The 27,143-nt window shown below is 45.5% G+C and overlaps 2 protein-coding genes across 9 annotated transcripts in view; one reads left to right on the top strand and one right to left on the bottom strand.

Moving 5' to 3' along the window:
* The window catches only part of NCOA6 (nuclear receptor coactivator 6), a 91,744-nt gene extending 77,541 nt beyond the window's left edge, over positions 1–14,203 (top strand). For 5 of the 6 annotated variants that reach the window (XM_043480265.1, XM_043480264.1, XM_043480263.1 and 2 more), the window contains 3 exons: positions 1,889–1,925; positions 5,056–5,204; positions 13,637–14,203. In XM_043480265.1, coding sequence (XP_043336200.1) covers positions 1,889–1,925; positions 5,056–5,204; positions 13,637–13,680 — 230 coding nt within the window. In that variant the 3' untranslated portion in view covers positions 13,681–14,203. The remainder of the gene's footprint in view (positions 1–1,888; positions 1,926–5,055; positions 5,205–13,636) is intronic. The other variant, XM_043480262.1, reaches the window with a different exon arrangement.
* Positions 14,204–15,330: 1,127 nt separating this feature from the next.
* TP53INP2 (tumor protein p53 inducible nuclear protein 2) lies at positions 15,331–24,816 on the bottom strand. Of its 3 annotated transcripts, XM_043480270.1 has the most exons (5): positions 24,587–24,814; positions 23,446–23,555; positions 19,916–20,097; positions 19,262–19,559; positions 15,331–18,739 (listed from the first exon to the last, which is right to left on the bottom strand). In XM_043480270.1, exons 3-5 carry the CDS (start codon positions 20,040–20,042, stop codon positions 18,490–18,492), a joined length of 675 nt encoding a protein of 224 aa, XP_043336205.1. In that variant the 5' UTR covers positions 20,043–20,097; positions 23,446–23,555; positions 24,587–24,814; the 3' UTR covers positions 15,331–18,489. The 3 variants fall into 3 exon arrangements, with proteins under 3 accessions (XP_043336205.1, XP_043336206.1, XP_043336204.1); XM_043480271.1 differs by lacking the exon at positions 23,446–23,555 and having other exon boundaries at positions 19,262–19,439; positions 24,587–24,816; XM_043480269.1 differs by lacking the exon at positions 23,446–23,555.
* Positions 24,817–27,143: the final 2,327 nt, after the last annotated feature.

The raw sequence follows: 27,143 nt of genomic DNA, 5'->3' as shown, positions 1-27,143 counted from the left end.
CAGCCTTGTTCCGAAAACCTAGGCTGCAGTGAGGTAGCCACTCCTCCAGAGTCACAGTCATTTCAGTCATCTCTGGATGGCATTAAGTTTCTTCCCATGACCAAGATATTGTAAATAGCTCTACGGATGGTGTTTCTGGAAGGTGGCGTCCATGGTAATCTGACAGATAACTACTATGAGATGCTGGGTCAGCTCTGAATGCATGAGAATCTTGATGGCAATAATAGCACACTGCCTTCATAGATTAGAGTGCCAGAGCAGATAAAGAGCATAGATTTGTTACAGTTTAGTCCTGCCTGGCTCTTTGCATTGTAGGTTATTGTAGGTATGCCCCACAAAAAAGTATGACTGCTTTCCACAAGGAGGTTAGAATCTCACTGACAGTACAGTTCATACACTTGACAGAATTTTTTTTTAATGTTTAATTTTGAGTCTGAGTTAGTAAAAGTAAGGTAAAAATTGGGAATTCCCTGGTAGTCCAGTGGTTAGGACTCCACACTCTCACTGCCGAGAGCCCAGTTCAGTCCCTGGTCAGGGAATTAAAATGCCACAAGCCACACAAAATAGTCAAATAAATAAATGAATAAAATAAGTTTTTTTTTAAGTAAGGTAAAAGTTGTGATTATTTTAAAACCTGCCTTAGGGTGCTATGTCCTATATGATGGATAGGACTTTCTATTGTACATTCTTTGGGTAAAACCAGACCTCTGGAAAAAGTGGTTGAGGAAAAAAACATTTTAACCACCCAGATTTTTTTGCTCCCAACTACCCACATGATACCTGAGAAGGATAGGAATGGAGCAAGTTAGATAGTTAAACTCATTTTTCGTGAGAAAGGGAGCAACTAGAAAGGGGAAGAGAATTCTATCTCCTGAACCACCTTTTTTCTCCACAAGATGGATCTTTTTAACTTTGAAGTGGGTAAAGTGGTTATCTCTGTTTTTTCAGGTGAAGCATTGAGGACAGAGAGGTCAAAAAGTTTGCCCAAGGTCTCATGGCTAACAGGCAGTGAGGTCAAAATAACCAAGGCACTCTGACTTCATTGCTTTCAAGGAGGTTACTCTGTAATAAGTAGGGTAGGTTAGACACGTACACTGAGTCTGAGGTGCTGAATTCCCTGAAAGTGGGGGATGGGGAAAAGACTATTGGAGACCAAAGGACTGTTGGAGACCAGGTGCACCAGGGATGGTCTTTTGGAAAAGATGAGACTACCTACCTAAAGGTGGGTAATAGAGGAAGAGGATGTTTTCCTGCTGGTGCTAAGAAAGAAGCGCCTGGCAAATCCATAGGATGCTCATTTAAGCAAAACCCAGCTAGACAAATTACTGAAGTTTTCCATTTTTAGAGGGCATTGCTGAGAGGTTGAGGAAGAGAGGGACATAATGGGGTTGTAGGTGATACCTTAGAGTAGAGCAGTCTGCCCTCTAAAAGTCAGTGGGGAAATCCTTTGGAGAAGAATACATCCTTAATGGATATTTAAGACATATTTGAAGATTACTGTTTAACAAATATGTCAGGAGGGGAGAGATATTCTAAGAATGAAAACAGTCTCTTTTTACATGAGAGAAAGAGGATTATTTTACTAACCTAGTTAGCTAGATGAAATATGAAGCAGGCAGTGTGAATTTAGTTCTGTTGATCCAGACAGGATTATTTCACAATATGGAGTAGAAGTGAAAATAGAATGAGTTAGTGTCTTCTGCCCCAGTCAAGTTGTGTCCATGCCAGCTCTGTCTCTGCACTGCATCGGGGTGAGGATCCTGCCACGCTTGGAGACACGGCAGCCTAAACAGGGCATTTAGAATTCTCACAGATACCTAGCCTCTCCCAGTGGACATATACACGAGAAGCTCCTACATCTCATTTCTGTCCTTTGTATTTTTAACAGAACTCGAGGCAAATGCTGCCGTAGTCTCTGGACAAAGGTAAGATGATCATTTCTGCAGACTTAGCATGAATATGGCATAAGCCTCTTTGAAAGGTATCAGCTTTCTCAGCCTTTCAGCCTCTCCTCACCTTGGCTTTTTCCTTCACTCTTTGTACCAGTTTTTTTCCTGCTGAAGTAGGGAGCTGTCGTGAGTAACAACCTCTCAGAGGTAAAATTTCTTTGAATAAAACTTGGTGGCCAGGTTTCTGCCTTTTGTGGTTGTTTTGAAACTGAATCATAACATTTTTCAGCACTCAGCATAGTGAGTAAATAGTAAGTGTTCAGTATATAGGAATTGTTGCTGTCATTGGTCATTAATAGTATTCCTTGCAATACCTTCTAAGTGTAGCTGTTTGATCCTCAAGTGAGAGAAAGGCAGATGGGGTCTGACCACAAAACTCATGCTTTTTCTTTTATACTGTGCTGTCCTATATAACCTAACAAGATGAAATACAACTGTGGCTTCGACCTCACTAGCCCCATGGAGAGGAGTATTATTGTATTAAAAAAAAGTCATTCCTTTTTTAGTGTAGGAATGTACTAGACAACATTTTAAAGAATTTATCATGCTCTGTATCAACTTAGATTGTAAAACAGCTTCACAGTCATTTTCTCATTTAATCATCATAGCTACCCTGTGAGGTGGTAATAATAGCCAACATTTATTTGAGTGCTGTACCATGTCATATGCTGGGCTAAAAGCTCCCTAGATGTATTATCGCATTTAATTTTCACAGTATCTATTAGGAAAGGAAATTCTGTCTTACATATAAGGAACCTAAAGTTCAGAGAGGTTAACTAAATCACCCAGAACCACAGGTTTAGTAAATGGTGAAGCTGAGATTCAAACTCAGGCTTTCTGACTGCAGAGCTCTCACACTTAATGTATTGCAGCAGACAAGATGGGAATTTATAGATCAAGAATCTGAAGCATAAAACTAAATATCATGGCCAGTAAATGCATAGGTAAGACTCAACCCCTGTTCTTCTGACTCCAGATTCATTGCTGTTCCTACAGCGGCACTCTGCCTGTCTAGTTTCATTTGGATTGGGCTTATGTTTGAATTCATTTGCACTTTTCAAAGTATACACCAACTGTATGGCTAAGGAAGAGATAATCAGACCAAAGATACCTTATAGGTGTTTTCCCCGAGTCACCTGACCATTGACCCTATAAACACCAGGACAGTATTGCTGAGGCTTTTGTTTTACCAGGAGAAAGAGGCAACTCCATTAGGAATCTTCTTCCTTAGAGGCTTTGACCGTTTTCTGGACTCCTAGTCAGAAAGCCATTCTTACACACCATTTCTAAAAGGATATGTAAATCCCCCTGACTTGCAGTGCTAGCCCAGCCTCCTGTTTGACTTGCCTTGGCTTGCCGGGCAGTTGTTAAAAGTAAAGCTAGGATAATGAACTCTGTGGCTGGATTGCCAGGCAAAGGGTCCTCTGGCAGGACTAAGCAGTGGAGGGCTATGGATAGTTGACAGACCCAGTTAAGAAGCTTACGTTGTAGTGGAAGACACAAGACACTAAAAACATGCTGTACGGCCCGGTGGGTGCTCTAGGATGCCAGACACAGACTCTGAACCCAAAATCAGAAGGGGCAGCTCCTCTTGGGGAGTGAGGTCATGGAAGACTTCCCAGAAGAGGCATCCCTTTGACTGGTTTTTTGTTTTGTTTCTGTTGCATTCCTTTTGTTTCAGTTCCATGTCTTATAAGTAAATGTAATCAAGTTCTTTTTTTTCCTAATGACTTTAACATGAATTTTTTTGAACTATGAAAGTAGTGAGAGTTCACTGAAAATAAATTGAAATTCAGATCAGAGAATTACAAAGAAAAATGTTATCCATTAGCCAGTATTCCTACAATTCAGCAGTATTCACTGTGTATATTTTAGTTCTTCTAGTCTTCTTCACAAAGTATGTGCAGATAGAGTTAAAACTCTCCAAGGATGGTATATATTAATATATATTATAGTATTGTATACATCTAATATGTAGTATTATATCCATATATAAATCCTATATGTTGTATATGCACATATAAATATATCACACCCATTCATATGTGTTACATATATACTCAATATATGTTATAATGAAAATGAGATTATACTGTTCATAGTGGTGATGGCTTTTTTTCCCCTATTTAATGTATTATGAACAGTTTTTATTATTAACCTTCTACAGCATGATTTTTATAGCTCCTTTAGATGTGCCATGATTTAGTTAACTAATCTGCTATCATTATTAAGCTTCTCGGTCTTCTGTCTTCATCAATATGAATAAAATGCTTTGGCATCCTTGTGTGTAATCAGAGCTCTGTAAAAAGATTTGTTTCCGTAGACACCTAGAAACAGAATTGCTGAGCCAGAGGATTACACCAGGGTGTCTCAGCCTCAGCGTTACTGACTGGATCAGATAATTCTGTGTGGAGTGTGGGGGAGGGTGCTGCTTTATGCATTAGAGAATATTTAGTGGCATCCCTCAGTCGTAACAATCAGAAATGTCTCCAGACATTGCCAACTGTCCCTACGAGGCAAAACTGCCCCCTGTTGAGAATCATTGGGTTCTGCAGTTTACATTCCATCACGAGTTTTTGTCCCTGTATCCTCAGTAATACTGAATGTTACTATTTTTTAATCTTCATGTACTAAAAAAGGGGGATTGGAGCAATCTATATACCCAGCAGTGTATTGTAAATATATTCTCCTATCGATTCTCCAGTGTGACTTGTAATATGCAATTATCTATCTAACTCATAGTAAATGTCAGTGTATGTTATTCATTTCCTAGATTTTAGGTGCTATTAACTTTTGAAGGGAAGTATCCTAATCCTAGTAAAATGGGTGAGGAAGTTTGATATTTGTTCCAAGTTCTTAATGTCTTTTACCTGTTTTTCCACAATCTCGCCAGTATTACGCTTAAATTTATTTTATTTTTACTAATATAACAAGCTGGACTCACTTTTAAATTGTCAGTAACATTAGAGTGTAACTGTGATTATTATCCCAGACTGCTCAGAATGATTATGTAGTTCTTAATCTCCTGTGAATGAAACTGTTAATCTTTATTTTTTGTGTGACTTGATTCCCTCACCTCCTTGGACTTTGTGCTTCCCTCTGTCAGCAGTGAGCCCAAAGAGATAATTGAAAAGTCCAAAACTCCAAGCCGAAGAAATTCGCGAACTGAAGAACCAGCTGTGGCTTCTGAAAGTGTGGAAAACGGACATCGAAAGCGATCCTCCCGGCCTGCTTCAGCCTCCAGCTCTACTAAAGGTTAGCAGTGGGCTGTGGATGCTGTTTCTGGGTCAAATGGAAGAACAGGGTTCTTAACACAGCATCAGCGGCCTTTGCCCTTCATCTTCGCTTGTATCCCTTACATTTTCAAGTTGCTTTGACTTCTGCTGCTTAGTAGGTCCTTTATTTGTTAGTTCATTTAATTGTGTGTTTGCAGTGTATTTACCAGAGCAGCAAGCACACAACAGGGCAGATGGATCCATGATCGTCACTTCAGACAGGTCCTCAGTGTGGCTCCTTTGTGTTTCTTATGTTTCTGTGGTCAGCTTGTTTTCCTTCTGTCTACTCTTTCTAAACCTCTGGCTCCTAGTTTATGTCCTCTCTTTCAGCAGAGACTTTCACCTCTTCACAGAGAACCCTCACTACCAGGACATAGATCTACCAGTGTCCTCCTTTGCTCATGCTCTGATAGAGTACTGTCCCTCCTTCAGTCCAAAGCCAGTGCCTTCACTTGTGCCTTTGATCCCATCTTCTCTGAGCTTCTCAAGAACCTGACACAATCAGTTTTCTCTTCTCTGTTGACTGCTGTCTCTCCATTAAATGAACTCTGCTCTTGGCTTCTCTGACCCAGAACTCTCAATGGTCTTCTGACTATTCCTTCTCAGATCCTGTCCCCATGCATTAGATGTTGGCCTACTCAAACTTTAATCCTGAGTCACCTTTTCTCTTCAACTTATATTTTCTCTCCAGGTGAGCTTATTCATGCCTCCCTTCTTTAGTTACAACCTTTCACAGATGACTCATACATTTGTTTTTTAGTCCTGACCTCTAGAGATCTTAGACAGTTGCACATACATTCTTAACAGGACCACAAACTCAGCATGTCTGAAAACAGATGTGATTTTTCACCCCTGATGCCAGGTCCTTTGCTGTTGGTCCCCTGCTCCCATCTTTCTGTCTATTAGGCATGTCCTGCTTGACACCTCTTTCACCCTCACATATATCTCAGAAAGCTACTGATTTTCTCTCGGATGACTCAAGTTCATCTACTTTTCCCTATCTTTACTGCTACCCTAACTTTAAACCTTTTAATGGTTTACCATTATAACTGGGATTAAAGTCTAAAAGCGTCAGCAGGAACCACAGGTCCTGTCTGGTCTGGCCCCTGTCAACCTCTCCCGGCTCATTTGACTTCCCTTAGCAACTTGGACATGCCATCCTCTCATCACAGCATGGGTATATGTGATGCCTATTGTGGGGAGTATTCTCTCTTTCTTCCTCTTTTTTCCTCATTAACTTCTCACTCTTTCTGCTTATCTTAACTCAGTTGTCCTTGCTATGTGGAACCATAGCACCATGCTCTTCTTCTTCATAACACCACAGTTGTAATTTATGTCAATTTATGTGGTAAGTAGTTAATATACATATTCTATTAGGGCAGGAGATGTCTGGTTTTGCTCACCACAGTATGCCTGGTGCCTACGTGGTGCCTAAGTGCAAGAAGTATCCAATCAGTAATTACTATGTTAATAACCATCTATCAACTATATGTTAAGTACTTTACTGCATGCCAGGCTCTGGGGATGTAACAGTGAAAAAACAGAGTCTTTATCACATCAATTATAAGCTATCAAGAAAGATTTTGCTATGATGCTTTTATGATAGCAACGTTATATAGTACTGTAGAGGTATTTATTGGGTTGGCCAAAAAGTTTGTTTGTTTTTTCCCATAAGAAAACTCTAGTAGTGCTTATTTGTTTTTAACTTCATTTAAAACAATTTTCTTGTATTGTATTGTGACAGCTATCATTATCAGTGTGTATTTTTTTAAAAAGTATCAAAATTGGTGATTTTTTTGTGTAGCCGTTTTAGTATTGAAGATGGAAGAAAATAGGGACCATTTTCTACATACTATACTTTTTATTATTTCAAGAGAGGTAAAAGCACAACTGAAGTGCAAAAAAAAGATTTGAGTGGTGTACAGAGAAGCTACTATGGCTGATCAAACATGTAAAAAGTGGTTTGCAAAATTTTGTGTTGGAGATTTCTCGCTGGATGATGATCCATGGCTGGGTAGACCCATTGAAATTGATAGCGATCGAATGGAGACATTAATTGAGAACAGTCAGTGTTATACCACGCAGGAGATAGCTGACATACTCAAAATATCCAGATCAAGTGTTGAAAATCATTTGCACCAGCTTGTTTATGTTAGTCACTTTGATGTTTGGATCCCACATAAGCAAAAAAAACCTCCTTGACCATATTTCTGCATATGATTTTCTATTTAAATGTAATGAATGTGTTCCATTTTTAAAACAAATTGTGATGGGCAATGAAAAGTGGAAACTGTACAATAATGTGGAACAGAAGAGATCATAGGGCAAGTGACGTGAACCGCCACCAACCACATCAAAGGCAGGTCTTCATCCAAAGTAAGTGATGTTGTATATGGTGGAATTGGAGGAGAGTCCTCTATTAGGAGCTCTTTTCAAAAAACCAAACAATTAATTCCAACAAATACAACTCCTGGTTAGACCAACTGAAAGCAGCACTTGACGAAAAGTCTCTGGAATTAGTCAACAAAAACACATAATTTTCCATTAGGTTAACACAAGACCCCATGTTTCTTTGATGACCAGGCAAAAACTGTTACAGCTTGGCTGGGAAATTCTGACTCATCCTCTGTATTCACCAGACATTGCACCTTCAGATTTCTATTTATTTTGGTCTTTACAAAATTCTCTTAATGGAAAAAAGTTCCTTTCCCTGGAAGACTATAAAAGGTACCTGGGAGAGTTCTTTGCTCAAAAAAATAAAAGGTTTTGGGAAGATGGAATTATGAAGTTGCCTGAAAAAAGGCGGAAGATAGTGGAACGAAACAGTGAGTATGTTGGTGAAAATGAAAAATATGTTTTTTATTTTTACTTAAAAACCAAAGGAACTTTTTGGTCAACCCAATACCTGGGATGCTTTGTTCTGTCAAGTCAATGTAGGCTTTCTGGAGAAAATGATGTTTAAGCTGAGACTGAGAACAAAGAAGCATCATCCAAGTAAAAGATAAAGCATGTGCAAATGCCCAGAGCTGAGGGAGGGTATCATCTTCTCAGGAAGTGTACTGAGCTTAAGTAGCTCAAGTTAGACAAGAGCTGGGATCTTGGCCAAGTGCCTGATATCAGCTGGGCTGCTGCAAAACAGCAACACACCATTAGGATACCAGCCTGAAGACCAGGGCAGATTGCGATGCTCCAACACCAGACGCTAACCGAGAGCTCAGTTGTTTCTGGGTCACGTTTCTGGGTCGGAATGCAAATGCCTCACAAGAGTTCCTAGAGGAGGCCACAAATCTGCAGATCAAGTACAGGCAAAGCAGAGATGTAGACATCACCTTACCTCAGCCTGCCAGATAGGGGAGAGGTTGGGAGCGGCCTTCTTTCCTCTCCAGACATACCATGTATACCACAGTCAGGGTCCTATGGGTATCCCCACTTTGGATGCAGAAGTGGAACCAACAACTTCCTTCTCCCTCCCTGAGAATCATCTCCTAGGCAAAAACTTGTTTGGAAGGAAGCATAACGTGGAAGATTGCTGGAGTTCTGTGAGGAAATCTGCTTCCCCTCAATTCTGTATTTTCCCAAAGGATCAGGGTCTTCCAGGCTGTAGAATATGGTATGTAGCTATCTTTAAAGCAGGAAAATAAGTGTTGACCTTTAGAGATGTCACACAACCAGATTTTTGGAAATCTGGACTGAGCCCAGAGCCTCAGGATACTAAAGATGCCATTTACAGTGCACCAGAAAGAACTAATCTGGCAGCTGGGACAGTTAAAGAGATGCCCAAATTAGAGCCACTCTGTAGATAACTGCTAGCCAAGAAAAGATGGAAAGCTGGAGCCTGTTTTAGAAGTGGGTTGGGGTGTACAAGCCTGTATACTTAAACTGAACATTGTCCCAAGGTGATGGTAGTCATGTTGGAATGCCTGTCCCATCCATGCTTTGAGGCTTAGCAACTGGCTTAGAAGAGGTCATAATGACTCACAGGCTTTGTGATATTACGTGGAGCGACGCTGCGTAATTATCTCCTGAGAGAATGGCAGGGTTCTGGCCAGACCCCAGGAATCACAATCATGTCTAGATCTCCACATCAGCTTTAAGCCCTCAGGCTATCTATCCTTAACTCTTCTAGGGCAAGTTATTTTTTAAAATCAGAAATGAATGCTATAGCTCTTGATTTTTAAGTGTTAGAGCTCTTGGATCCAAATTAAAGAATTAATATGCATATTATTTGGCCTTCTATGTTGTATCCAAAAATGAACCAGTGTCATAAAATATCAAGCTGGCTTCTAAGCTGTATGTGTCCCAAACTTGTAGACATATATAGTGCTGGGTACCTGAAACATCTTCCTGCAGCATCAGTACTTCTTCAAGTTTTGAAAGGAAGAAAGGGTTTTGCCTTTTTGTACTCTTTAAGATTTTGGTCATATATGCCCAAATAAAATCAGAAACAGTCTGTGTTTTTTCATGAGAATTTTGAAAGCTGAGAAATATTATGAGCAGTTTATAATGAGAAGTATTGGTACATTCTGTATTATTGAAAACCCAGTAACCTTCATCATGCTTCTGCTTTGAGAACAGAGTTTGCTTACCTCATGCTAACCAAGGCCCATTGGACTACCAGATTGGAGCCGGTAGGATGGATGATTTCTGAGCAAGTCCAGGGAGGCCCTCATGGTCGATGGGTCACTCTCTCCAATCTGTTGTTTGATTTTGGTTGGTTGGGTTCCCCCCACCACCACCAACCCCCAGCACCCTGCCACTTTTGTTTGTCTGGCCACACGTCATGCCATGTGGAATCTTAGTTACCTGACCAGGGATTGAACCCCTCCCCCCTGTGCCAGAAGTGCAGGTTGTTAGCCACCTGACCTCCAGGGGAGTCCCCCGTCCTGCCACTTCTCATTACAGACAACGGAAATTGGCTCCCACCAATCAGTGAACTTTTTAAAATTGCACTTGATCAGATGTGTTTATAGATATGCAAATGAGTAGTTCTGCTTCCTGACATGATGAATTCTCCGTTCACACAGAAATGATTTTTCTGGTTTCCCTTGTCATTCTTTATTTAGTCTTATGTCTGTAGTAGCTTTGTGTTATATTTTCAACTGGGAAAAAGGATCAGTAGTTAAAAAGATGAAGTTTGGTGTACTAGTTTGAAACCTGGAAAAATATCCTAATAAGAGGGAAGTTTAGAGCAAGCTGTAATCAGCAGTAGCTGTGGGTGTCCCTGGTGTGCCCTTAGATGCCTCTGACAGCAAAGTGGGGTGATAACTGTGTCCTGTCCACAGCTAGTGACTGGAAAAGCAGCAATCTAAAAAGCCCAGAGTATACAGATACACTGGAATCAGTGGCTCAGGTGGTCACAAAGAGTTGGACAAGACCGAGTGAACTGATACAGATACACTTAAAATGTAGGTGTTATTATAGAATAAGCATAATTAGATACATCTTATGGAAGGAAAGGGCTTCCATGGTGCCTTAGCTGGTAAAGAATCTGCCTGCAATGTGGAAGACCAAGGAAAACCCTGAACAGGAACTGCACTCTTGTAGTCATTTAGAAACAAGCCATACAAATTTTGAAAGGAAATTTCCAGAATTTTTTCACAATTAAGTGGAAATCTTGGCTAGAAGAAGAATAGTAAAAAGCGTAATGAAGTGAGCAAGGTCAAGGTTAATTTATAAAACTCCTTAGAAGGTAAAGCTCACATACTAGAAGATTTAATAGAACCTTGAACTATATAGATTTGGCCAAATTTGCTTAAGGTCAAAAAATGAGGCAGTCATCTAAAAATTACTTTAAAAAAAAAAAATTACTTTAAAAATGCCCTTTCAAATTACAAATTTAAATGTTTCCCAAGGACATACATAGATACCACCTGAAAGACTGTTACTGACCCTCACTTTTACTATATAGTTGATTGTAAAATATGAATATCAGTGAAGTAATTATACTGTTAGTCTTTGGACTATTTTTATATCTGTGAAGACATTAATTTGTAAAATCCTTGAAGGTTGGGAGTCCCCTGGTGGCTTAGTGGTTAGGATTCTGGGCTTTCACTGCCATGGCCCGAGTTTAATCCCTGGTTGAGGAACTAAGATCCTGTCAAGCAGCGCAGTGCAGCCAAAAACAAAAAGATCTTTGATGCTTAAAAGGAAAAAAAAAAAAACTGAGAGTTTTTCAATAATGTATGTAATTTTTTTTTCCAATATGGTGTTTATAGTAGGGGCTTGGGGTAGGATTATGCATAATCAGATAAGCTAGGTGGCCATAAGGAGCAGGCCTTACATATTAAATACATCCTGAATATACCTTCACCTACTACATTACTTCCCCAGAATTCCTTACCTTAAAAACTTAGCTTCTAGATTTTCTTATTGTGTACAACGGAATGGTAAAGGTGGTAATATTTTAGAGGGAGTATAAAATTGAACCATAAAAATAACTTTCCAAGTTTATAGAAACATCAAACATAACTTTGCTCTGTGACCAGATTGGCTGGATTTATCCAGAGAAGGTGTTAGAGACTTCAAGATCAGGTTTTCTTTTTCATGGAAGTATAAACGTACACCCTACACCACCACTGCCACCTCTCACTCTAGTATCTAAAAGACTTTTTTTTTTTTTTTTTTGCAGTTTCTAGCATAGATAACTTGTTTACTCATGGCCCCACTCATTGATTCATCCTCAGAAGCAGAGGCAGCCTGCCAGATCCCTGGGTGCTTTGGAGCACTGACAGATGGGAACAAGCAAGGAGGGAATGGAGAGGGGAGCCTAAGGTTGTTTATTCCCCCACTGCTAACCATGCTTCCCAGCCACATGTGTTGCTTAGACACACCACTTCATCATTCATATCATAACAAAGGAGAAGCTCCTAAAGTTGACCTAAGTAACAGATATTTTTCTAAGGATGAACACTTAGTCAAGAGAAAACCCTGTATCTTTTCACTGCAAATGACAAATCTACAATGAAAGTGAAGGTTGAGAGGTGGATGTAAAGAGTTGATTGATCATGGGGAGTTGTGTGCTGTGTGGGACTCGGTTTATTTACATGGAATTAAAATAACACCATTATCAACATCATATCAGATTTTCTATCCTCCAGTTAGCAAAAGACTAATGAGTAAATGAGAGAAAGTAATTCTACCACCTGGCACAAGCATCACGATCTCCCCACAAGAAGCAAGGTGTATTGAAACTTCCACCAACAGAAGCCTGAAGTCACCACACAGGCCACCTTTTAGAAAATCATCTAGGTTTCACTCCTTAGCAGTTACTTAGCTAAAATTTTACTTAGTGAAATTTCTGCTTTTTTCATCTACCTTTTAAGTCTGGGTTCTCAAAATTTGATATAATACAAAAAAGAAAATAAAAATTGCTTAGAATACTGAACCTAATAATGTGCAACATCAGAAAATTCAGCCTAGTTTCTAGAAAGGGGTAAGTTGGATTCATCCGACACATTTATGTTAACAATAGTACTTTTTTTGTCCTTATTGGGAAGTAAAAATATTTTTTCATTTTAAATCAAAAATATCTATTATGGAGCAGCATGAAGAATGAGGGTGAATTTTTAATATTAATAAGAGATTTTAAAGAAATGTTTACAGTTGGGGAGCTTTAGGCTATTCACTGTTTGCTGTAGAAGACTTATGTTGAAAAGTTTTTGAGAAAGATGGTTTAAATATGGGAGAAGATTAAGTTGGTTGGTTGAAGACATAATACTAAAGGAGTTAAAACACACTCCTTCCCTCCCTTTTATGTCAGTGTTACCCTGTCAGTGTTATAAACCTCTCAGTTCTTACCTCTTCCATGAAGCCTTCAGGCTCACCTGGGCTTAAAGCAGGCTGTGGCGTGCTCCGAACTGCTGTTAGGCCATAGTAGACACTTGCTGACCAAGATCATGCTCATGTTATTTAGAGACTTTGACTATGGCATGGCTAAGAGTTCTTCAGTGCAAAAAAATGGCTTGGCCCCAGAAGGGATCCAGAGGCTGTTTTGTTTTGTTTTGCACTCTGGCACAATATATTCACTTGCTTGTAGCATCACTCATTGATTTCTGACTAAAAGTATTGTCAGTCTATCCATCCTTTTGTTGAGTGATGGAAACATGTGATGGAGATGGTGGGGTTAATTGCCCCGCTAAAGAGTCTGTCCCCACCTTGGCACTTTTTCCATGTATGTTTGCTTCACCTCCTACTACCTGTATAACATTTGCCCAATTGCCAGCCCGGCCCTAGTCTTATCAGGCCGAGAAGCCTGAGACCCTCTTCACACTAAGCGGGCCTTTTGAGGCCCGTAGACTGACTCAGAATCCAGTAGGCCTCCTCTCAGGTCAGCCCTGGTTCTTGTGGACTGCCTGTAAGTCACTGCGGTAAAAAGTTGCCTCAGCTGAACATGTCCTTCCTTTCTCCCCACAGACGTAACCAGTGCGGTGCAATCCAAGCGAAGAAAATCCAAGTAAACAAGCTGGACGACGACTTGATATTTGTAAATGTGTGTGAATTTTACAAAAAGCAATTTTGAGCTGTGACTTTTTAAAAATCCATTTCTGTACAGTTAGTTATTTTAATAACGTGGTCCTTTTCCTAGTCCCTACAGCCTGTTTCGTAAAGTGCAATGGGGAAAGCAGAGTTGTTGAACCATTTTGGTGTTGCAAGATGAAGTTCAAGGTTTCTAAAATGTTGCCGTGTATTGAGAGGAGCTAACGCGATTATGTTATTAGTTTTCACATTTCCTAAGCAGCCTAGAGTACAGGGTGAGCATTTTTAGATCTCTAATGATGTATTGTGCCGTGGAAGTACTGTGTGTGGATAGCAGTAGTAGGGCAACAGGAAATCTTCTCATTTGGAAATGTTGTAAATAATTTTATTATATAGTGTTTTGGATGTATTTGTTGTAGAAATGGACCAGTGAATAGAGAGAATCTAAGGGTTTGTACAATGTGAAATACTGAATGTGTTAAATAAATGTCTTTTGTCCTAGAACATAAACGTATGTTATTGGTAAGGGATTATTGGGTAAGCAGGCTCTTTCCTTGGACCGTAAGTGAATAGGAACAGCTTTCTTTGTGAATTAGAATTCCATCTTGTCCTCGTTGCACTTGAGATGCCCACCTGGGAAGTTTTGGAAAATGAACATACTTGTGCACTCAGCTCATTCCTTGGCTTTGGAAAATTAGCTCTTTTTAGCACTGTACCAGGCACTTTGATATTGGTCAGATTTCTTTTGGTTGAAAATAACAGAATCAGCTTAGGATCAAAGTCACCCAGGATCATCTAGAAATGAGAAGCAATCAGCAAATCAGACGGCACTTTTCTCAACCTCTTTCGTCTACTTCTCCATGCACATGATAGCTCCAAAACAAGCATGTATACACTTCCTCCATTCAAGAGAGAAGCCCAGACCTACCAGCAAGATTTTTTGTTACAGCATCAAGAATCTAGCCCAGTTTAGGTCAGGTTTCTAACTTCAGTCCATATCTGTGGTTAGATGGAGCAGCTCCCAAATAAAAGTGGTCATTTTGCATTATACAGTTCAGAGACACCCACTGTGTTCCACTCTTTGGCTACTCTGTTTCTAATTGGCATCACCGTGGCTTGGGGTGACTTATGAACATGCCTAGGTTTCTTCCTTTCCTGGCTCTGTCCTTACATTAAAAATTGTGGTCTCTAAACCAGCTGCTTCTGCCCCTCTCCTACCATCAGCATTCAGGGGACATCAGTGCTTGAGGTCTTGTCTTTATCTTGGTCTGGGCCCCAACCTTCTGCTATGTCTCCTATAGCCAGACATACACTACTCCATCCCTTCCCCTTCAGTAGCTCCATAACCCAGTGCCTGAGACCCAAAGAATGAATTGGTGATTCTCATGTTCTTATTCTCATTTTTTAAAATGTGTCTTGCATTATAAGGATTCTCTAAAAGTAGTTATTTCTGAGTCACACCACATTGTCTGGCTCTGTCACCAGCAAGCTCATCTACCCTCTTCCTTCCCTGTATGACACACACAACCAGAACCAAACCCAGCCTTACAATAACACACAATGTCAATACTGTGTTTGAGGTTGCAAAGTGCTTCTCCAACTTTAGCTCTACTCAGGAAGAAAGCATAATGTGCTTTAAATAGATTTTTATTTGTTTTTCTTTATATTAACTTTTTCTCCCATAGAGGAATAACATTACAATCTAACAATCAGAATCCTGTTACACACATCCACAGGCATGCCACATGACCAGGCTGAGGTGGTTGTGTCCTCGAGTCTGTCAACATGTCACAACATGGTCAACCAGAGTCTCCTCTTTTCAGCCGGTCTCAACACAAAACACTCAAGAGGGATACACTCATCTTACTGGTTCCACCTGGAACCAGGGGGGCAGGGCAAGAGGAAAGATACAAGGGGCCGTGTTAAGTCTGCCTTCAGTCCCCTCACAGAAAGCCACATGGATCTGAGGAGTCATCCAGGAGCTCTGGTGGGGTCCTCATTGCACCTGACATTATGTGTCAGAGCAGACTACCAGGGTTCCAGACAGGGGTCAGGGAGCAAGCATACTCCAAAACAGCAGCACACTGCATTCATACACACGTGGTACCCTGATGGGGCCAGACTGGCAAGAGCTGGAAATGACACCCAGCTTGAAGAAAGCTGTATTGGGGGAATTACTCAGATGTATTGGGGAATTAGTGGAAGTTGTCCTTTAATGTAACTGGGACACACTCTAGAAACAGGTCCCTCTCACGTACTGAGTTTTGGCAAAGCGCTGGTAGTGCTGACATTAAGTAATACAGTCTGGAACAGACTTCTCCAGGGTCTCTGAAAACATCCATAAGGACAGACTCTCTAACCTCCTCCTGTCTGAGGTTGCATAGGACTTTGTGAGTTCTGGTTCCCTCATGTATTCAAGTTCCGTGGTTTAAAAAAAAATCCTGAAGCATGCTCAAGGTGAAAGGCACATACACAGTCAGTACAGTATGACGAGGTCTGATGCTTCAGGAGTCAGACTAACAGGAGACCAACTAGTGTTGGTTCTTATAGATCTATACACAATTAAAATATTGCCACACTCAAATGCTACAGAAATCTATAGGAAAAGTAAAAACCAGCTAGGTGATGATATTGGAGGGTTCTAGAACTACAGGAGCCTTCAGAATTATGGGTAAGGTAGGGACCTTCCAAAACTGGAGCCAAATGCTCTTAACTCACTTTTCCCCCACAGAGGGTTGTGAACAGCACTGCCCAGAACTGAGCCTAGGCTCCAGCCGGCAGCAAAAGAGTAGGCAAGAAGCACTGGAGGGAGTTTCAGCTCTTGGAAGTGCTGAAGACCCTAAGCTGGCTGTGATGTAACCAAGGAGTAGCTGGAAGAATCAAAGAGACTAGGTTGTAACTGAAGAACCTTGGGGAGAGGAGCAAGGCTGTCAACTACTGGAGCCCTAGTGGACCAGTATGGGGACTTAGAACTGCCTTTATATTGTAAATGTGGCCTATTCCCTTGGGTAAGAGACCCCAACAGGGCTTTCTCTGTCCCCATCCCAACATCTGTAGGGCTACCCCCTCCCTTATCCGTACACCCCGCCATGAGGCCTAGGGTTAGCAAGTCAGGGAGGACAGCTGCCTTTGCCCTCATGGAACTGCAGAGGTTTCTCTAAACTTCAGCTTGGCCATGAGGCCTAGAAACCTAGAACTGGAGTGAGGGGGAAGACCTATGTTAGTATGTAACAGGAAATATTAAAAGTTTCTAGGAAGAAAGAGCACACACTAGAAAAGGACAGTTAGAAAAAGGAAAGGAGAAGCAACTTGGGGCATCCCAAGAGGCTATTGCTGGTGTCTGAGCCCAAAATTCAATCCTGCCGTGAGAAGGAGAAAGCTGACTGCCCTATCCCCTGTGTCTCATCAGGTATCCAGGTTCCCTCTCCCAGGTACTTACCGGAGGAGAAGGGAAGAGGAAACCATAGGGTACCTATTTCTCCCCAGCAGACTAGAAATGGAGAGAGCCCAGGGAAAGAAAATGAAGAGAGCCCTCCCTAAAGGTCCTGAACCTGGGTAGGGACTATGGGGATTGGGGCAGTGGGGCTCCTGACCTCCTACCATTAGCCATCCTGGCAGAGTGTGAAATACCAGGCCAGAGGCAAGATAAAGGCTGAGCTGCCATTTTTGGGATGGCTTCACCCCACAGCTTGTCCTCCCCAGCATTACCATTCTGCATTCTTATTCTGGGGTGTGTCCTTCCCCTGCCTAGAATCCCCCCAGCCTGCATCTCTCCTAAACTAGTTCTAGCACCTTGGGCATATGAACAGATATCTAGGATGGCAGGGCTTTGCCCAGCCTTTACTGCTAAGTTGACATGCTGCAGGTAAGGGCAGCAAGGTACTAACTAAGCCCTTCAGACACAGGGATCTGCAGAGGGTTTGATTTCGGGAAGAGATTTGGGAGGTGAATTAGAGAAAAGGGATGAGGGCGTAGACTCCGGGCTCCAGCTTGAGAGCAAGACTTGGCCTCTCTGAGCAAGCACAGTGCGAGCCCCTATTGTGCCCTGCTCCCTACAGCATCTCAACCTGTCTGACCTGACTACCTTTCCAATAGGTTTCCTCTTTTCCTCGATTCCCTCCACTTTCTCCCACTAACTCACATCTCACAGTCCCTTCCCACATACCTTACCTGTCCATGCCTGAGCAACTCCAAGGAGCCCAGCCTCCAGAGGAGAGGGAAGACTAAAGGCTTCCCTCTAGTCTCACTGGGAGAATCACTGAGTAATTAATAAGGGGCAGGAGTGAATGCAGGTCCAAACATTAGATAGAGCGAGGCTTGTAAAGTGGAAGCTGAAGGTAGGAAATGAGCCAGATAGGAGACTGGAAGAAGACACTCTCAGAAACAGGAGTGGGCCGGAAATAGAGGACTGGAGGGATGGGGATGGAGAGTGTCAAAGCAAAGATCCAGAAGGGGAACCAGAGAAGGAAAGACCGACTGTCAGTGGGGGAGATGGAGGATTAGATGCCAGAAGGGGCCAGAAGGTGAGAGGTTGAACGGAGCGGGGCTGGGGGTTGGGGGAGGGGGTTACTGAGCAGGGTGAGGGGTGTGTTCAGAGGCAGATTAGAGGATCACAGAAAGGAAAGTAGGAGTGGGAGAGAGAGGCGACCAGCCCACCTCACACACTTAAGAAGGGAGGCTGTGGTGTCCAGCCCGAGGTGGGCTGCAGGCGCCCCCTCGATCTGGCTGCAGCGGAGGGGCTGGATGGGGTCGGGAGTCAGTGAGGGGTTTGCAGCACAGCCGGTGAAAGCTCAGTAGTTGAACTGGCGCTGGCAGGGCTGGTAGACAAAGCTGCCCTGGTGCTTGGGCCGGCGCGGACGGCTCTCGCGGGCGCGGTTCTGCCGCTGCACCACCTTGGCACTCAGCGCGTGGCGCTCGGCCCGCTGCCGGGCCCGCTGCAGTCGCCGCGCCTGGCCCGCCTTCTCCAGCAGCGCAGCCCGCGCGGGCAGAGGGGCGGCGTGGTGCAGGGCCCGGGGCTCGCGGCGAGCAGGCGCCAGCTCCCTGCGCGGAGAGACAGAGAGTCAGTCAGGGCTGGACAAATCGAGGGGAGTGCTGGCACCTCCCACTTGTCCCCGCACCCTCCTCAAGGTTTGGTCTTTGCTCAGAGCGGGGCGCCCAATGCCATTCTCTTGGGTACCAGCCCTTCCTCCAAGCCACCCCGGAGATGCCTCCTCCGTCCTAGACTCTAAAACGGGTAAATGTGGCCCCGTGAAGGCTCAGCTTCAACTTCCGATTCGACCCTACCCCCACACCTCCTTAGCGCTGCGGCCTTGCCCTTGCAACCTCTCGAGACCCCAAGCCTCAGCTCCAGTCTTTCTCAAGCCCCGCCCCAGCCACGAAGCCACGCCTCTCCCAATCTCAAAGGCTCCTTTGCCTTCAGGCTGAGCTACATCCTGGCCCATCGGCCCCGCCCTTTGCCTTGAACACCCGCCTCTAACGGCTCCTCCCAGGCAGTGCCAGGGGGTTCCTGGGCTCCACGACACTCCTCTCTAGGCCTCCAGGCTCCGCCCCCGGCCCGCTCACCCGTCGCTAGAGTCTCGGTCGGGCAGGGCAGCATCGTCGTCCTCTGGATGCGGGGAGGGAGGGCCAGGCTCCAGCACTATGGTGCTGCCGGTCACATAAACGGACATGCTGGGGTGCTCGATGAGGAGGTCCTCCAGGGGGCTGCTCTGGAGGCGGGCAGGCCCGAGTCCAGGCCCCTCTGCAGTAAAACAGGCCGGAGGGGTAACAAACCAGCTTTCATCCATCAAGGAGGGTGCGGGCGGAGGGCGGCCTGCCGGAGCAGCGGCGGCCCCGGGTCTGGGTGGAGCTGTGAAGCTGTCTATGGGTTACGGAAGGAGGGGGCGCAGTGGGGAGACACATACACACACACACACACACAGAGGACACAATGGACAGGGAGAAAAAGGGCATCGTTAGTCAGCCCCACAGGCCCCCCAACCACACCCACGGGGCACCCACAAGTCTCGACCTGCTGCCCTAGGGCACGTGAGGTGTGGACTGCAACACCTCTGCCAGGAGAGCCCCAGTTTGCATGGGACGGCCTCCAATGCTACTGCCTCAGCCCCAGTTTGCCTTGGGAACTCCCCAGCCCCTTAGCTGCTCCCTGCTCAATGGCTGGACTATGTGCCCTAATGAAAACTTCACAGGCTCAGGAGTCAATCCTGGCAGACTCACCGGGCAGGTCAATGATGAGCCAGCCATCCACTTCATCCTCCTCGGAGACGAAGGCTTGGGGGCAGTCGGGGTCCTCGGCAGCAGGCGGTGGGGGACTGAAGAAGAGGCTGGTGAGGCGCTGAAGCATGGTGGGGGAGCAGAGAGGCCTGGGGGAAGGGGATGGTCTATGGCAGTGCAGAAACCTGTGAGGTAGAGAGGAGTCAGAGGTACCAGGGACTGCTCTCCCCCCAACTTCCCCAGCACCCAGAACATTGATAAGAGTACAACGGAAATGTGTGGGAAAGCTTTGCCCTTTGCGTGTGTGTGTGTGTGTGTGTGTGTGTGTGTGTGTATACACATTTGTATGTGTGTGTTGTTTGTTCACTTTCTGCTAAGTCAGCCTGCCTTCAGGCTTTTCTGTTTTCTGTATGACCTTAGAAGTTATTTAATGTATCTGTGCTTTAGTTTTCTCATCTGTCAAATGGCAAGAATAATAGTATCCTCCTCTCAGACCTTAAAGGAATTAAATGAGCTAATAACAGTATCCTCTTCTGGGCTCTCATGAGAATTAAATGAGCTAAACACAAAGTGCTCAGAACAGTACCTGGATACAGACTAGGCATTTGATAAACTAATCAACTAGTTTATTATTAATAATTGTTAATATTATTGCATGCTCTAGGACTGATATATAAGACTGTATCAGGGAAGGTCCTCAAAGGACTGGACATCCAACCTGGACCTTGAAGGGTAAAAACAGTTCTCCAGGCAAGGAAGAAACTGCCCAATATCATGATTATTTATCATCATCATCATCATCATATAGCTAATATTCATGTGCCAAGTACCGTATTAAGCCTTTAACCTATATTACCTCATGTAATCTTCACAATAACTCTAGGAAATGGATATAATTATTAGCCCTCTTTTACTAGTGAAGAAATTGAGGCTCAGAGACAAGATGACTTGCCTAAAATCTCACAGCTAGTAAGACACAGAGGAAGGATTCTAATCCACGCAGATTCCAGATCACTATACTCCATTGCCTTTGCTGGGTATCAGTCTGGGTTAGGCATTTTTAATTTAGTGGCCTGGGACCATGGTCCATGTGTATTTTTCTGAACAGAAGGATGTTGGTTTTCATCATGATTTCCTAAACAGCAGTCCTTGACCCCAGAGATTAAGAACCACTACTTGAGAGGACTTCTCTGGTGGCCCAGTGGCTAAGAGTCCGCCCTCCCTACTCAGAGGCCCAGGTTCCATCCCTGGTCAGGGATCTAGATCCCACATGCTGCAACTAAGAGTTCACATGCCACAACTAAAGATCCCACATGTTGCAATGAAGATTGAAGACCCTGAGCCCTGCAACTAAGACCTGGTTCAGCCAAATAAAATTAAAAAAGAAAAAAAAAAAAAAGAACCACTACTTGAGCCTGTGTGCCTTGAAAAGGGCTCACTAGCAGAAATCCCACAGAACAGCTACCATCTCACCATGTGATTGCATAAACCTCAATTGTGTCTGTCAGATGAAGGTCCTATTCCCACAGGCCCTCCACCCTCATCCCCACTATTCCCTCGCTCCTGCTCAAGGATAGCATCCCTGGTTAGGGAGGAAGATCAGGTTGCCTGATCTTCACGGAGACAGCAGGTCAGTGGGAGGTGATGATGGAGGGAGAGAGCTATCAGACCCCAAGAGCCCTTAAGGATGAGGACTGAGGGTTGGACCAGGACTCAAGTCCTCAATCAGTCCTTCCCTGGGTGAAGATGAGAAGGGAGACCCCCTTCTCCAGGAATGGAAACACCAAGCCTACTTCAGGACTAGACCTGGGTTAGGGACTGCTGGCCAGGCCCCCTAGATGTCCCTAAAGCTTGACTCTCCTGAAGATAGCCAACAGTTTTGCTACTCAGCCACTTGTCACCTTCCTCTAAGGATGTTTCCACACTTCCTATAAAGCTCCCTGGGGATACAGCCACACTTCCATTCCCTGGAGGCATTCTACTTTTATTGCAAACCCACCTGGGGTATTTCTATGGTTGTTGCACGTCTTCCAATCCCTGGGTATATTTTTCACACTTGTCACAGAATCACCTAAGGTCTACACCCTGAGAGTATGTATACATTTTCAGACCCCACAGTGGGCTCCAGAAGGAAGTGGTGCCTGGGTGTTGGCCTCCCTGGTGGTAGATTTTCAGGGATTATGAAAGGTTGGGTCAGCCTCAATCAGTGCCCGCCCAGCACAAGCCACATATCCCAGCCCATTTGTAGCCACAGGGAGTTAGTGACTCAGTTACCAAAAATTCAGAGAGTTTGACTCCTCCTGAAGGAAGCGAAAGACTGGGGCCTTGATGAGGCACACCCTCTTTCCAAGGACCTACTGCTTCATCAAGAAAATGCAAAGAAAGTAAACAGGTGTTTCAGAAACCATGATATTCACCCAGCCCATTTTATAAGCTGAGGATCAGAGGACATAAAGCCGTCCAAAGACACACAGCTAGATGGCGGCAGAACAGGCATAGCACTAGGTCACTGAGCCTTGGGTCTGAAGTGTACATAGTCAGGAGCCCCTCAGTAAACAATCCCCCAAAATATAACGATGCAGAGGAGACGGGGCAAGTCAGACAGGAGTCAGATTTTGATCAAGTCCCTGCCCCTCTCAGGGGGCCCTCTGTCCAGCTATAAAAGGGTCTGAGCTTCCTGGCACCGAGATTCATCCTGCATTTACCAAAGCACCCACTGTGTACCAGAGTCTGCTCCAGGTCTCTTCAAGTTACAAACGGACTGAGGTAAGGAAGGCTTAGGGTTGGGAAAGCTCCCCGCCTGAGGTCACACAGCAAGTCAGTGACAGAGCCAGAAGCGACAACCTCACCAGCCAGCCAGTGCCCGCCCCCTCTCATGACCACAGAGGGAGGCTCCCAGAATTTTTCTTTCCCAGCCCTGCCAACTTCCTGGTTCTCACATTCCCAGTTCTGCTCCTGGGAGAACCATTCCCTTTAATAACTGCAACAGCTGTGCCCGGAGTAACACTTGAGCCCCAAGCCACCTCTACCCCAGCCCATCTGTGAGCAGAGTCTAGGCTGAGATAGGACTCTTGGTCCAACCCATAGGCCCATCTACTTGGAAAGTCAAAGAGGATCCCCTTCTCCTGCTCGGTCTCTGGTGCTTCTCTGTGAGCAGAGAGGGGAGCACACACTTTGTAATCACCAGCACTAGTCCAGGTCAATCCTTTCTAGCTGACAGCTCTGGGGGTGCAAGGTGAAAGTGATAGTTGCTCAGTTGTGTCCAACTCTTTGTGACTCCATGGACTAGCCTCCCAGGCTTCCCTGTCCATGGAAATCTCCAGACAAGAATACTGCAGTGGGTTGTCATTTCCTTCTCCAGGGGATCTTCCCGACCCCAGGGATCAAACTCTGGTCTCCTGCATTGCAGACAGATTCTTTACCATCTGAGCCACCAGGGTGGGAGGTGAAGGACAGCCAAATAGAGGGAACTGTCATCTCCACCCCATCCCAACATTGGCCCGGGAGACACCCTGATGCAGCCATTGACTCACCTTTCTGTGGCCAAAACAGCTGGGAGGCAGTGATTTTACTGGGCTCCAGAACTCTGAGGTACAGAATGAGGGTCGGGGCCTCAAAAGGGGACCCAGTCTCCAGAGACCTCCTGGAAAAAGATCCAGGAGTGAGGAAATCTGGGAGCATTATCAAATTTGGATGGGGCTTAGCCCAAGTGGTTGGATGGCATTACCGACTCAATGGACATGAGTTTGAGTTGGTGATGGACAGGGAGGCCTGTGTGCTGCAGTCCATGGGGTTGCAGAGTCCCACACGACTGAACGACTGAACTGAACTAACCCAAGTAGAGTCTTAGGTGCAAGGAGGATGTGTAACTTGTTACTTGTAATAAGCTTCTACTAGGTATGTGCCAGTGGCTAATGGATCCGCCACTCACTAGGGAGGCATGACTGTAACTGGCTGCACGACCTCGAGTAAGCCACCTCCCCTCTCAGGGACTCAGTTTCTCCTTCCATGAAATGGGCTCTAAGACCCTTCGTTCGGGGGCTGGGAACGACGTCAGCTAACGTCAACTAAGGCGCTGCACACATGTCAGGGATTAGGAGAATGTTATTATGTTAGCCCCAGGGGCACAGAGCCTGGAGCCAGAGGGAGGAGATTGCACCACCACCTGGCGCTGCCCCAGCGATCTACAGCTCAAGCTTCAGGGGCTCCAGAACTTCTGACAACCCCTTCCCCCTATCTAGTCCCAGCTGTGCCTTCGGAACCTCTCTCAAGTCTCTTCGAACCTCTCTCAGGTCTAAGGAGAAAGCAGAAGATCAGAGGTTTGACCTCAGCTCCTGGGTTAGCCCAGGAAACAGGAGGGCCCTCTGGTCCCGCTGCCTTCAGCGTCCCTCACTCATGGGCCCAGTTCCGACCCAGCGCCCAACGGGTCACCGGAGGACAAGCGACCCGAGTCGGGAGGGGGTGGGGGTGGGCGGTGCCGGCCTTGGTGACGTCTCAATGTCATATGCAAATAGGGAGACGTCACCGTCTACCGGGCGGGGGGCAGCCAATCCGGAGCCCAGAATGCAGCCCCGGCAGCCGCCGGCGGAGACTGACAAAGACCCGGGAACTGGGGGCGCGGGGCGTGTCCCGAGGCTCCAGGAGCCCCCTTGGCCAAAGCCGGTCGGAACTCACCTGGGGACTGGGGGCGGTGCGGCGGAACCAGGTGGCGCTGAGGTAGTTGTGAGGTGGAGCGTCCCGGGGTCGGCGGCGGATCACAGGCCCGGCAGCATCGCGGGGGCTGAGTTGGGAGCGCGTCGGACGCTCAGACTGACTGCGCTCGCCCGCGAAGCTTTGAGTCTACAGCCGCCGCCGCAGGACTCACTGCACAAATTGGAACGTTCAAACAGCTGATTGTGACGTCACAAAGGGGCCCGCCCGCCTCGCGTCACCGCCCGGCCAAGCGGCGGCCAATCCCAGACTGCGGATTCCCCCTCCCCGCCTCCTCCGCGGTTAGCCGGCTAGTGGCTCCCTCGCGGGGATCCCAGACTCCCAGGCTAGGGAAGAGGAGGCCTGGAGAAACAACTGCTGGAAGCTTGGACCGCCCTGCCTCTGGGCGACCCACGGACCTCTCTAAGAGGGGGATTCCCACTAGTTCCTACGAGATCCCCATCTTGCTGCACTCCCTCCGCATCTGTCAGCGCCCTCACCTTTCCCGCCGCCTCTCTTGTCGTTTCACCTGCATCTTACATTCAAGTCCCTCAGTCTGTACACTTTTCTCAACTCCACACCACGCTCGTGCACTGCAGCCTCCCCACCACCCGGCTCTCGGCTCTGCCTTTTCTATCTCCCTTTCTTACCGTACACGCTCGCTGCTCTCCCACTCCTTTTTTTCCTCGGCTGGGCAAGCTTAACAGGTGGGGGACAACCCTCTTCCCTGGTTCCAGGGGATCGCAGGAAGTATAGAAGAGTTGGTTAGGCTGACAGGGAAATATTGCCGGTAGAACTTGGAGAGGAATTGCTTTGGGCTAAATAAACATTGACCTAGAGAGTACTCTACACTGGAACGTTTACACATATTGTGCGTGTGTGTGTTCAGTCGTGTCTGACTCTTTGTGACCCCATGGGCTGTGGCCTGTCAGGTTCCTCTGTCCATAGGATTTCCCAGGCAAGAATACTGGAGTGGGTTACCATTTCCTTCTTCAGGGGATCTTCCGGATGGAACTTGCCTCTCCTGCATTGGCAGGCTCATTCTTTACCACTGGCTACCTGGGAAGCCCTTACACACCTTATTTAATCCATATTGCTACTGGGGCTGGACAGAAAAGTGAGAGACAGGGATTGATTGATTATTAACCCCGATGTACACACAGGGAAACTGAGATAGATCTCATGGCAACCCACTCGTGTTTTCTTGCCTGGAGAATTCCATGGACAGAGGAGCCTAGCGAGCTATAGTCAGTGGGGTTGCAGAGAGTGGGACCCAGCTGGGTGACTAAACAACACCACCACCACACAGGGAAGCAGATCTCATGGTTATATATAGATTCATATTCAGTAACACATTCAACAACAACTATTGCCACTGCCAGACCATTAGCTGACATTTTTGAGCACTTACTGAGTGCCAGGCATTGTGCCATACTGCTATATATGTGTTTTTAATCTTCACAACAACCGAAAAGGTATGTATTATCCCCATTTTCCAGTTGAGGAATCAGGGTCACACAGTTATAGTAAATGGCAAAGCCAGAATTTGAACACATAGTTCCTGGCTCCAACACTCTCCACTCTCTACAAGCACCAGATAATCAAAGCCCGAGGGTGCTTCAGCCTCCCCCAGGAGACCTGGGCTTCATCCTTTCCCCAAACTTGCTGTGTGACCTCAAGCAAGTCATGTCATCTCTCTGGGCCTCAATTTTCATATCTGTCGAAATATCCAAGTTACCTTTTAGAGATTCTTTCAAAGTCATCACCCTCAGGATTCTTCCAGTCCCATATTCTAGGCCCCCAGCATTCCCAGTGGCCTGAGAAGTGGCTGGAAAGACCACAAGTACACATCCTCAGCATCTCCAGAGGTTGTGCATCCTCTCTCAGTAGAGCAGGGCTGGTGGGGATGAATCTGGGCACTGCCCATCTGTCTCACCAGGAGGGGGGGTTGTGGGGGAAGGGAACTAGGCCAGAGCTTCTGCTCTGCTGATAAAATCCTGTCCCAGCCTAATCTGAAACCCCAGAGGGACTTCTCAATCCTAGCAACTAGGAGAAGGAACCAGGAAACAATACCCATTGGCTTGGGGAAGAGGGGTAGGAGTGAGGAAGCAGTGTTTTGGCCTTTGGAGTGGTATCCCCAAACCATCCTCATTCTTTGCAACCCTGAGCTTCTGCCCATCACATCTGCTTCCTGCTAACCTCATACCCTCTCTTCACCTTTTGCTGACTTAAACTGGATAATCCCTAATACGCCTCTCTTGTCACATCATTTGCCTGCGCTAAAACCTCCTGTGGCTCCCACAGTACCATGCCCCTTAATACGGCATTTGTGGCCTTCCATGATCCAGCCCCAGGGCTCTCACTTTATTCCTCTTCCTCACTTACATCTACCTTGTGCTACGCTCCGACTCCTATTGTCTCTTCACTCTCCCACATCCATACTTTTGCTCAAGCTTTCTCCTGGAATTCCCTGTTCAGGCCTTTCTGAATTCAGAGTTTTTCTGTCTTCAAGATTCTACTCACTCCTTCTTCCTCTAGGTCA

The sequence above is a fragment of the Cervus canadensis genome, chromosome 10 (genome assembly GCF_019320065.1).
Source record: "Cervus canadensis isolate Bull #8, Minnesota chromosome 10, ASM1932006v1, whole genome shotgun sequence".
Lineage (NCBI taxonomy): Eukaryota > Metazoa > Chordata > Mammalia > Artiodactyla > Cervidae > Cervus > Cervus canadensis.
Note: the sequence above shows the minus strand (reverse complement) of the source record. Positions and strands in the feature narration are given on the sequence as shown.